Source organism: Dendropsophus ebraccatus, unplaced genomic scaffold (assembly GCF_027789765.1).
Source record: "Dendropsophus ebraccatus isolate aDenEbr1 unplaced genomic scaffold, aDenEbr1.pat pat_scaffold_755_ctg1, whole genome shotgun sequence".
In the NCBI taxonomy this organism is placed as follows: domain Eukaryota; kingdom Metazoa; phylum Chordata; class Amphibia; order Anura; family Hylidae; genus Dendropsophus; species Dendropsophus ebraccatus.
In genome coordinates this window covers 49,631-61,993 of record NW_027210354.1, presented here as the reverse complement: position 1 = coordinate 61,993, position 12,363 = coordinate 49,631, and the positions used below count along the sequence as shown (strand labels likewise).

At 55.4% G+C, this 12,363-nt stretch overlaps 1 protein-coding gene across 1 annotated transcript; it reads left to right on the top strand.

The window, feature by feature from the left end:
- The first annotated feature begins 1,404 nt into the window (after positions 1 to 1,404).
- Positions 1,405 to 11,544, top strand: LOC138779798 (uncharacterized HIT-like protein Synpcc7942_1390). Its single transcript, XM_069956628.1, has 6 exons — positions 1,405 to 1,481; positions 5,766 to 5,878; positions 5,996 to 6,127; positions 7,250 to 7,354; positions 11,214 to 11,286; positions 11,391 to 11,544. The coding sequence occupies exons 2-6, from the start codon at positions 5,768 to 5,770 to the stop codon at positions 11,480 to 11,482; spliced, it is 513 nt and encodes a 170-aa protein (XP_069812729.1). The 5' UTR covers positions 1,405 to 1,481; positions 5,766 to 5,767; the 3' UTR covers positions 11,483 to 11,544.
- The last annotated feature ends 819 nt before the right edge of the window (positions 11,545 to 12,363 follow it).

Genomic DNA, 12,363 nt, shown 5'->3' with positions numbered 1-12,363 from the left:
CTGCTACACACATCTACACACACTGTACTGCTACACACATCTACACACACTTTACTGCTACACACATCTACACACACTGTACTGCTACACACATCTACACACACTGTACTGCTACACACACTGTACTGCTACACACATCTACACACACTGTACTGCTACACACACTGTACTGCTACATACATCTACACACACTGTACTGCTACACACACTGTACTGCTACATACATCTACACACACTGTACTGCTACACACACTGTACTGCTACACACATCTACACACACTGTACTGCTACACACACTGTACTGCTACATACATCTACACACACTGTACTGCTACACACACTGTACTGCTACACACATCTACACACACTGTACTGCTACACACACTGTACTGCTACATACATCTACACACACTGTACTGCTACATACATCTACACACACTATACTGCTACATACACACACTGTACTGCTACATACATCTACACACACTATACTGCTACATACATCTACACACACTGTACTGCTACACACATCTACACACACTGTACTGCTACATACATCTACATACACTGTACTGCTACACACACTGTACTGCTACACACATCTACACACACTGTACTGCTACATACATCTACACACACTGTACTGCTACACACACTGTACTGCTACACACATCTACACACACTGTACTGCTACACACACTGTACTGCTACACACATCTACACACACTGTACTGCTACACACACTGTACTGCTTCATACATCTACACACACTGTACTGCTACACACACTGTACTGCTACACACATCTACACACACTGTACTGCTACACACACTGTACTGCTACATACATCTACACACACTGTACTGCTACACACATCTACATACACTGTACTGCTACACACATCTACACACACTACTGCTACACACATCTACATACACTACTGCTACACACATCTACATACACTGTACTGCTACACACACTGTACTGCTACACACATCTACACACACTACTGCTACACACATCTACATACACTGTACTGCTACACACACTGTACTGCTACACACATCTACACACACTGTACTGCTACACACATCTACACACACTGTACTGCTACATACATCTACACACACTGTACTGCTACACACACTGTACTGCTACATACATCTACACACACTGTACTGCTACACACACTGTACTGCTACACACATCTACACACACTGTACTGCTACACACACTGTACTGCTACACACATCTACACACACTGTACTGCTACACACACTGTACTGCTACACACATCTACACACACTGTACTGCTACACACATTGGCCTCCATCCAGTATTACATGGTTTCTGCTCTAGCAGATCATGTGACCAGAGGGGAGTGGCCTGTATGACTAGCAGGAAGTCATTGATCACATGACACTAAGCAGACTGACAGTGGAGAAGGAGGCGTGGCCAGGAGAGCTGCAGCAAAGAGCAAGGTAATCGACCCCCACACACACAGCTATACACCCCCCCACACACACACACAGCTATACACCCCCCACACACACACAGCTATACACCCCCCCCCACACACACAGCTATACACCCCCCCACACACACAGCTATACACCCCCCCACACACACACAGCTATACACCCCCCCCCACACACACAGCTATACACCCCCCCCACACACAGCTATACACCCCCCCACACACAGCTATACACCCCCCCACACACAGCTATACACCCCCCCCCACCCACAGCTATACACCCCCCCACACACAGCTATACACCCCCCACACACAGCTATACACCCCCCCCCCCACACACAGCTATACACCCCCCACACACAGCTATACACCCCCCCACACACAGCTATACACCCCCCAACACACAGCTATACACCCCCCCCACACACAGCTATACACCCCCCCCACACACACAGCTATACACCCCCCCACACACACAGCTATACACCCCCCCACACACAGCTATACACCCCCCACACACAGCTATACACCCCCCCCCCACACACAGCTATACACCCCCCCCACACACAGCTATACACCCCCCCACACACACAGCTATACACCCCCCCCACACACAGCTATACACCCCCCCACCCCAACAGCTATAACCCCCACACACACAGCTATACACCCCCCCACACACACACAGCTATACACCCCCCCCACACACAGCTATACACCCCCCCCACACAGCTATACACCCCCCACACACACAGCTATACACCCCCCCACACACAGCTATACACCCCCCCACACACACAGCTATACACCCCCCCACACACAGCTATACACCCCCCCACACACAGCTATACACCCCCCACACACAGCTATACACCCCCCCACACACAGCTATACACCCCCCACACACACAGCTATACACCCCCACACACACAGCTATACACCCCCCCCCACACACAGCTATACACCCCCCCACACACAGCTATACACCCCCCCACACACAGCTATACACCCCCCCACACACAGCTATACACCCCCCACACACAGCTATACACCCCCCCACACACACAGCTATACACCCCCCCACACACAGCTATACACCCCCCCCCCACACACAGCTATACACCCCCCCCACACACACCTATACCACCCCCCCCACCACACACAGCTATACACCCCCCCACACACAGCTATACACCCCCCCCACACACAGCTATACACCCCCCCCACACACAGCTATACACCCCCCCACACACACAGCTATACACCCCCACACACACAGCTATACACCCCCCCCACACACACAGCTATACACACCCCCCCCACCACACACGCTATACAACACCCCCCACCACCACAGCTATACTACCCCCCCACACACACCGCTATACACCCCCCCACACACAGCTATACACCCCCCACACACAGCTATACACCCCCACACACACAGCTATACACCCCCCCCCCACACACAGCTATACACCCCCCCCACACACACAGCTATACACCCCCCCCCCCCACACAGCTATACAACCCCCCCACACACAGCTATACACCCCCCCACACACACAGCTATACACCCCCCCCCACACACAGCTATACCCCCCCCCCCACACAGCTATACACCCCCCCACACACAGCTATACACCCCCCACACACAGCTATACACCCCCCCCACACACATCTATACACCCCCCACACACACAGCTATACACCCCCCCCCCCCACAGCTATACACCCCCCCACACACAGCTATACACCCCCACACACACAGCTATACACCCCCCCCACACACACTGCTATACACCCCCACACACAGCTATACACCCCCCCCCACACACAGCTATACACCCCCACACACACAGCTATACACCCCCCCCACACACAGCTATACACCCCCCCACACACAGCTATACACCCCCCCCCACACACAGCTATACACCCCCCCACACACAGCTATACACCCCCCCCACCACACAGCTATACACCCCCCCACACACAGCTATACACCCCCCCACACACAGCTATACACCCCCCCACACACACAGCTATACACCCCCCCCACACACAGCTATACAACCCCCCCACACACACAGCTATACACCCCCCACACACACAGCTATACACCCCCCCCACACACAGCTATACACCCCCCCACACACACAGCTATACACCCCCCCCACACACACAGCTATACACCCCCCACACACACAGCTATACACCCCCCCCACACACAGCTATACACCCCCCCCACACAGCTATACACCCCCCCCCACACACAGCTATACACCCCCCCCCACACAGCTATACCCCCCCCACACACAGCTATACACCCCCCCCCACACACAGCTATACACCCCCCACCAACACAGCTTATACACCCCCCCCACACACAGCTATACACCCCCCCCCCACAGCTATACACCCCCCCCCCCCCACACAGCTATACACCCCCCCACACACACAGCTATACACCCCCCCCACACACACAGCTATACACCCCCCCACACACACAGCTATACACCCCCCACACACACAGCTATACACCCCCCCCACACAGCTATACACCCCACACACACACAGCTTATACACCCCCCCACACACACACACAGCTATACCCCCCCCCCCACACACAGCTATACACCCCCCCACACCACCGCTATACACCCCCCCCACAACAGCCCTTATTTACACCCCCCCACACACACACACAGCTATACACCCCCCCCCCACACACAGCTATACACCCCCCCCACACACACAGCTATACACCCCCCCCACACCTATACACCCCCACACACACAGCTATACACCCCCCCCCCACACACACACAGCTATACACCCCCCCACACAAGGCTACACCCCCCACAACAACAGCTATACACCCCCCCCACACACAGCTATACACCCCCCACACACACAGCTATACACCCACCCCCACACACAGCTATACACCCCCCCACACACACAGCTATACACCCCCCCCCCCACACACAGCTATACACCCCCCCACACACACACAGCTATACACCCCCCCACACACAGCTATACACCCCCCCCCCACACAGCTATACACCCCCCCACACAGCTATACACCCCCCCCACACACAGCTATACACCCCCCCCACACACAGCTATACACACCCCCCACACACACAGTATACACCCCCCCCCACACACAGCTATACACCCCCCCCCCAACAGCTATCACCCCCCCACACACACAGCTACTACCCCCCCCACACACACAGCTATACACCCCCCCCACACACACAGCTATCCACCCCCCCACACACACAGCTATACACCCCCCCCCACACACACAGCTATACACCCCCCCCCCAACACAGCTATACACCCCCCCCCACACAGCTATACACCCCCCCCACACACACACAGCTATACACCCCCCACACACACAGCTATACACCCCCCCCCCCACACAGCTATACACCCCCCCCCACACACAGCTATACACCCCCCCCCCACACACAGCTATACACCCCCCCACACACAGCTATACACCCCCACCACACACAGCTATACACCCCCCCCACACACAGCTATACACCCCCCCACACACAGCTATACACCCCCCACACACACAGCTATACACCCCCCACACACACAGCTATACACCCCCCCACACACAGCTATACACCCCCCACACACACAGCTATACACCCCCCCACACACAGCTATACACCCCCCCACACACACAGCTATACACCCCCCACACACACAGCTATACACCCCCCCCCACACACACAGCTATACACCCCCCCCACACACAGCTATACACCCCCCCACACACAGCTATACACCCCCCCCACACACAGCTATACACCCCCCCACACACACAGCTATACACCCCCCCCACACACACAGCTATACACCCCCCCACACACAGCTATACACCCCCCCACACACAGCTATACACCCCCCCACACACAGCTATACACCCCCCCACACACACAGCTATACACCCCCCCACACACAGCTATACACCCCCCACACACACAGCTATACACCCCCACACACACAGCTATACACCCCCCCACACAGCTATACACCCCCCCACACACAGCTATACACCCCCCCACACACACAGCTATACCCCCCCACACACACAGCTATACACCCCCCACACAGCTATACACCCCCCCACACACAGCTATACACCCCCCCACACACAGCTATACACCCCCCCCACACACACAGCTATACACCCCCCTCACACACACACACAGCTATACACCCCCTGTACCCCGTTTCTCTTGGTCTGCCCCAGTGATGCGGCTCTTTCCCCTGTGGGGGGCGCTCTACATCAGCCGAGTGGTCGGACGCTCAGGATCCGGTCAGTGGTCTGTAGCCGGGGGGACCTCATGGAGTCAGCGGCATCAGGTAGGTGGGAGATGGTGACTGTGTGGCTGGTGATCACTGGGGGGCTCAGACCCCACTACAGAGCGGCCATGTTGGATCCTGGCAGGAACCATGTGACGTCTCCTCCTGTGTCCTCAGAGAATGTTCAGTGAGAGCGAGGAGGTGCGGAGGGCGCGGGGGGCGGCGGGAGCTCAGGGCTCCTCCCCCACCATCTTCTCCCGGATCCTGGACAGGACGCTCCCTGCCGATATCATCTACGAGGATGAGCAGGTAACAGCTGCCCCCACCCCAGTGCTCTGCCCCCCACCCCCACCCCAGTGCTCTGCCCCCACCCCAGTGCTCTGCCCCCGCCCCCTCACCTGCCCCCCACCCCAGTGCTCTGCCCCCGCCCCCTCACCTGCCCCCCCACCCCAGTGCTCTGCCCCCGCCCCCTCACCTGCCCCCCCACCCCAGTGCTCTGCCCCCCACCCCAGTGCTCTGCCCCCGCCCCCTCACTGCCCCCCACCCCAGTGCTCTGCCCCCCCGCACCTGCCCCCCACCCCAGTGCTCTGCCCCCCACCCCAGTGCTCTGCCCACCGCCCCTCACCTGCCCCCCACCCCAGTGCTCTGCCCCCGCCCCCTCACCTGCCCCCCACCCCAGTGCTCTGCCCCCCGCACCTGCCCCCCACCCCAGTGCTCTGCCCCCCACCCCAGTGCTCTGCCCCCGCCCCCCTCATCTGCCCCCCACCCCAGTGCTCTGCCCCCAGCACCTGCCCCCCACCCCAGTGCTCTGCCCCCCCACCCAGTGCTCTGCCCCCCACCCCAGTGCTCTGCCCCCGCCCCCTCACCTGCCCCCCACCCCAGTGCTCTGCCCCCACCCCAGTGCTCTGCCCCCCACCCCAGTGCTCTGCCCCCCACCCCAGTGCTCTGCCCCCCACCCCAGTGCTCTGCCCCCGCCCCCTCACCTGCCCCCCACCCCAGTGCTCTGCCCCCCACCCCAGTGCTCTGCCCCCACCCCCTCACCTGCCCCCCACCCCAGTGCTCTGCCCCCCACCCCAGTGCTCTGCCCCCCACCCCAGTGCTCTGCCCCCCGCCCCCTCACCTGCCCCCCACCCCCTCACCTGCCCCCCACCCAGTGCTCTGCCCCCCACCCAGTGCTCTGCCCCCGCCCCCTCACCTGCCCCCCACCCCAGTGCTCTGCCCCCCACCCCAGTGCTCTGCCCCCACCCCAGTGCTCTGCCCCCCACCCAGTGCTCTGCCTCCCACCCCAGTGCTCTGCCCCCGCCCCCTCACCTGCCCCCCACCCCAGTGCTCTGCCCCCGCACCTGCCCCCCACCCCAGTGTTCTGCCCCCGCACCTGCCCCCCACCCCAGTGCTCTGCCCCCCGCTCACCGCCCCCCCTCTCTCTTACAGTGTCTGGCGTTCCGGGACGTTGCTCCTCAGGCTCCCGTTCATTTCCTTGTAATTCCAAAAATTCAGATTCCCAGAATAAGTAAAGTAACGGCGGCCGATACCGAGGTAAGAGAGCGACTAATGGGGATATATGTATATATGGGCTGTGTGCTGGAGGGGTGTGTATAGGGGGGCAGTATGGTGGGGGAGGGATATATCCCAACATGCTTCCCTATATATATATATACCCCCCAACATACTGCCCTATATGCCCCCTATATATATATATACCCAACATACTGCCCCTATATATATATATACCCAACATGCTTCCCTATATATATATATATATATATATATACCCCCCCAACATACTGCCCTATATGCCCCCTATATATATATATATATCAGTATGTTAGGGGGTATAAACTAGATTTGCATTTCCAGGGAAATACATAGTGCTTGAAAAGAGCGCCCCATTACCAGTGACCCCCAGAGCGCCCCATTACCAGTGACCTCCAGAGCGCCCCATTACCAGTGACCTCCAGAGCGCCCCATTACCAGTGACCCCCAGAGCGCCCCATTACCAGTGACCCCCAGAGCGCCCCATTACCAGTGACCTCCAGAGCGCCCCATTACCGGTGACCTCCAGAGCGCCCCATTACCAGTGACCTCCAGAGCGCCCCATTACCAGTGACCTCCAGAGCGCCCCATTACCAGTGACCCCCAGAGCGCCCCATTACCAGTGACCTCCAGAGCGCCCCATTACCAGTGACCTCCAGAGCGCCCCATTACCAGTGACCTCCAGAGCGCCCCATTACCAGTGACTTCCAGAGCGCCCCATTACCAGTGACCTCCAGAGCGCCCCATTACCAGTGACCTCCAGAGCGCCCCATTACCGGTGACCTCCAGAGCGCCCCATTACCGGTGACCTCCAGAGCGCCCCTTTACCGGTGACCTCCAGAGCGCCCCTTTACCGGTGACCTCCAGAGCGCCCCTTTACCAGTGACCTCCAGAGCGCCCCATTACCGGTGACCTCCAGAGCGCCCCATTACCAGTGACCTCCAGAGCGCCCCATTACCGGTGACCTCCAGAGCGCCCCATTACCGGTGACCTCCAGAGCGCCCCATTACCGGTGACCTCCAGAGCGCCCCATTACCAGTGACCTCCAGAGCGCCCCATTACCAGTGACCTCCAGAGCGCCCCTTTACCGGTGACTTCCAGAGCGCCCCATTACCAGTGACCTCCAGAGCGCCCCATTACCAGTGACCTCCAGAGCGCCCCTTTACCGGTGACTTCCAGAGCGCCCCATTACCAGTGACTTCCAGAGCGCCCCTTTACCGGTGACCTCCAGAGCGCCCCATTACCAGTGACTTCCAGAGCGCCCCATTACCAGTGACCTCCAGAGCGCCCCTTTACCAGTGACCTCCAGAGCGCCCCATTACCAGTGACCTCCAGAGCGCCCCTTTACCGGTGACTTCCAGAGCGCCCCATTACCAGTGACTTCCAGAGCGCCCCTTTACCGGTGACCTCCAGAGCGCCCCATTACCAGTGACTTCCAGAGCGCCCCATTACCAGTGACCTCCAGAGCGCCCCTTTACCAGTGACCTCCAGAGCGCCCCTTTACCGGTGACCTCCAGAGCGCCCCTTTACCGGTGACTTCCAGAGCGCCCCATTACCAGTGACCTCCAGAGCGCCCCTTTACCGGTGACCTCCAGAGCGCCCCATTACCAGTGACTTCCAGAGCGCCCCATTACCAGTGACCTCCAGAGCGCCCCTTTACCAGTGACTTCCAGAGCGCCCCATTACCAGTGACCTCCAGAGCTCCCCTTTAACCCTGGGTTCGTCCCTTTAAGGGAAGTCACTGGTAAAGTTTATCTTAAAGAGCGACCCATGTCCTTTAAGAGCGACCTGGGTACTTATGAGTAAGATTGTCATGGTAACCGATTATGTCAGGGAGACAAAATGGTTAAGGACCTTCCATCTATTCCATCTTCTATTGGCCAATAGTGGACATGTGACTGTGGATGGTGTCATGTGACTGTGGATGGTGTGATACCTGCCTGATGAGACCTTAGAGTTCCTATTGGCTGCTATATCTCAGCTATTTGCATATGTGCTGTGATTGGCTGGTAGAAAATAATGGCCACACTCTAACCGCTATGGGAAATTTGTCGTTTTTAAGAATTTTACGTTTAAGACCCCAAATCCGATCAAAACGAAAAATAGATAAGACACCACACACCGCCGAGGGCTTCGAAACGCAGTTTGAACGGAGTGTGTGCGCAAAGCGGTTCGGGCTGTATTATGCGCAGAAAAATGGCTGGAAGAAGAAGAAACGGATACAATATGGGGATTATCGAGCACTATAAATATTATTATTATTTAATTAGTATGGGGGTCAGTATCTCTAGGTAAATAACCCTCTTCCCGCTATGGGGGTCAGTATCTCTAGGTAAATAACCCTCTTCCCGCTATGGGGGTCAGTATCTCTATGTAAATAACCCTCTTCCCGCTATGGGGGTCAGTATCTCTATGTAAATAACCCTCTTCCCGCTATGGGGGTCAGTATCTCTAGGTAAATAACCCTCTTCCCGCTATGGGGGTCAGTATCTCTATGTAAATAACCCTCTTCCCGCTATGGGGGTCAGTATCTCTAGGTAAATAACCCTCTTCCCGCTATGGGGGTCAGTATCTCTAAGTAAATAACCCTCTTCCCGCTATGGGGGTCAGTATCTCTAGGTAAATAACCCTCTTCCCGCTATGGGGGTCAGTATCTCTAGGTAAATAACCCTCTTCCCGCTATGGGGGTCAGTATCTCTAGGTAAATAACCCTCTTCCCGCTATGGGGGTCAGTATCTCTACGTAAATAACCCTCTTCCCGCTATGGGGGTCAGTATCTCTAGGTAAATAACCCTCTTCCCGATATGGGGGTCAGTATCTCTATGTAAATAACCCTCTTCCCGCTATGGGGGTCAGTATCTCTATGTAAATAACCCTCTTCCCGCTATGGGGTCAGTATCTCTAGGTAAATAACCCTCTTCCCGCTATGGGGGTCAGTATCTCTATGTAAATAACCCTCTTCCCGCTATGGGGGTCAGTATCTCTAGGTAAATAACCCTCTTCCCGCTATGGGGGTCAGTATCTCTAAGTAAATAACCCTCTTCCCGCTATGGGGGTCAGTATCTCTAGGTAAATAACCCTCTTCCCGCTATGGGGGTCAGTATCTCTAGGTAAATAACCCTCTTCCCGCTATGGGGGTCAGTATCTCTATGTAAATAACCCTCTTCCCGCTATGGGGGTCAGTATCTCTATGTAAATAACCCTCTTCCCGCTATGGGGGTCAGTATCTCTATGTAAATAACCCTCTTCCCGCTATGGGGGTCAGTATCTCTATGTAAATAACCCTCTTCCCGCTATGGGGGTCAGTATCTCTAGGTAAATAACCCTCTTCCCGCTATGGGGGGTCAGTATCTCTATGTAAATAACCCTCTTCCCGCTATGGGGGTCAGTATGTCTAGGTAAATAACCCTCTTCCCGCTATGGGGGTCAGTATGTCTAGGTAAATAACCCTCTTCCCGCTATGGGGGTCAGTATCTCTAGGTAAATAACCCTCTTCCCGCTATGGGGGTCAGTATCTCTATGTAAATAACCCTCTTCCCGCTATGGGGATCAGTATCTCTATGTAAATAACCCTCTTCCCGCTATGGGGGTCAGTATCTCTATGTAAATAACCCTCTTCCCGCTATGGGGGTCAGTATCTCTAGGTAAATAACCCTCTTCCCGCTATGGGGGTCAGTATCTCTATGTAAATAACCCTCTTCCCGCTATGGGGGTCAGTATCTCTATGTAAATAACCCTCTTCCCGCTATGGGGGTCAGTATCTCTATGTAAATAACCCTCTTCCCGCTATAACACCCCCCCCCCCTCCCCCCGCCCGGCTGTATATATGTATATAACCCCTCCTAACCTTTTTGCCAATCAGCTCCTTGGTCATCTCTTGGTCACAGCCAGTCAGCTCGCCCAGAAGGAAGGTCTGTGTGACGGCTACAGGATGGGTGAGTATATATATATATACACGCACACACACCGGGGGGCTCCATCCTGCCCCTCACCCCCCACCCCCCACCCCACCCTCACTGCTCTTCTCCTTTTCTTACAGTGATCAATGACGGCCAGCAGGGGGCGCAGTCCGTGTATCACCTCCACATACATGTCATCGGGGGCCGGCAGATGGGCTGGCCCCCCGGGTAACCACCCCCGGACCCCCAACATATGTATCAATATGTGACCCCAATAAAATAAGAGCTCACCTACTGCAGTCCTATGTAACAGCACAGATAACACAGTGATATCTCTGAGTACAGATGATGTAGTAGTCACCTGCAGTCCTATGTAACAGCACAGATAACACAGTGATATCTCTGAGTACAGATAATGTAGTAGTCACCTGCAGTCCTATGTAACACCACAGATAACACAGTGATATCTCTGAGTACAGATAATGTAGTATGTCACCTGCAGTCCTATGTAACAGCACAGATAACACAGTGATATCTCTGAGTACAGATAATGTAGTAGATGTCACCTGCAGTCCTATGTAACAGCACAGATAACACAGTGATATCTCTGAGTACAGATAATGTAGTAGTCACCTGCAGTCCTATGTAACACCACAGATAACACAGTGATATCTCTGAGTACAGATAATGTAGTAGCTGTCACCTGCAGTCCTATGTAACAGCACAGATAACACAGTGATATCTCTGAGTACAGATAATGTAGATAGTCACCTGCAGTCCTATGTAACACCACAGATAACACAGTGATATCTCTGAGTACAGATAATGTAGTAGTCACCTGCAGTCCTATGTAACAGCACAGATAACACAGTGATATCTCTGAGTACAGATAATGTAGTAGATGTCACCTGCAGTCCTATGTAAGAGCACAGATAACACAGTGATATCTCTGAGTACAGATAATGTAGTAGTCACCTGCAGTCCTATGTAACACCACAGATAACACAGTGATATCTCTGAATACTGATAATGTAGTAGATGTCACCTGCAGTCCTATGTAACACCACAGATAACACAGTGGTATCTCTGAGTACAGATAATGTAGTAGATGTC

Excerpts from the sequence above, each read along its gene's own strand:
- LOC138779798 (XM_069956628.1), top strand. The coding sequence starts at position 5,768 with ATGCGGCTCTTTCCCCTGTGGGGGGCGCTCTACATCAGCCGAGTGGTC. Across the intron at positions 5,879-5,995 it reads CATGGAGTCAGCGGCATCAG|AGAATGTTCAGTGAGAGCGA; the intron begins GTAGGTGGGAGA and ends CTGTGTCCTCAG. Across the intron at positions 6,128-7,249 it reads TCATCTACGAGGATGAGCAG|TGTCTGGCGTTCCGGGACGT; the intron begins GTAACAGCTGCC and ends TCTCTCTTACAG.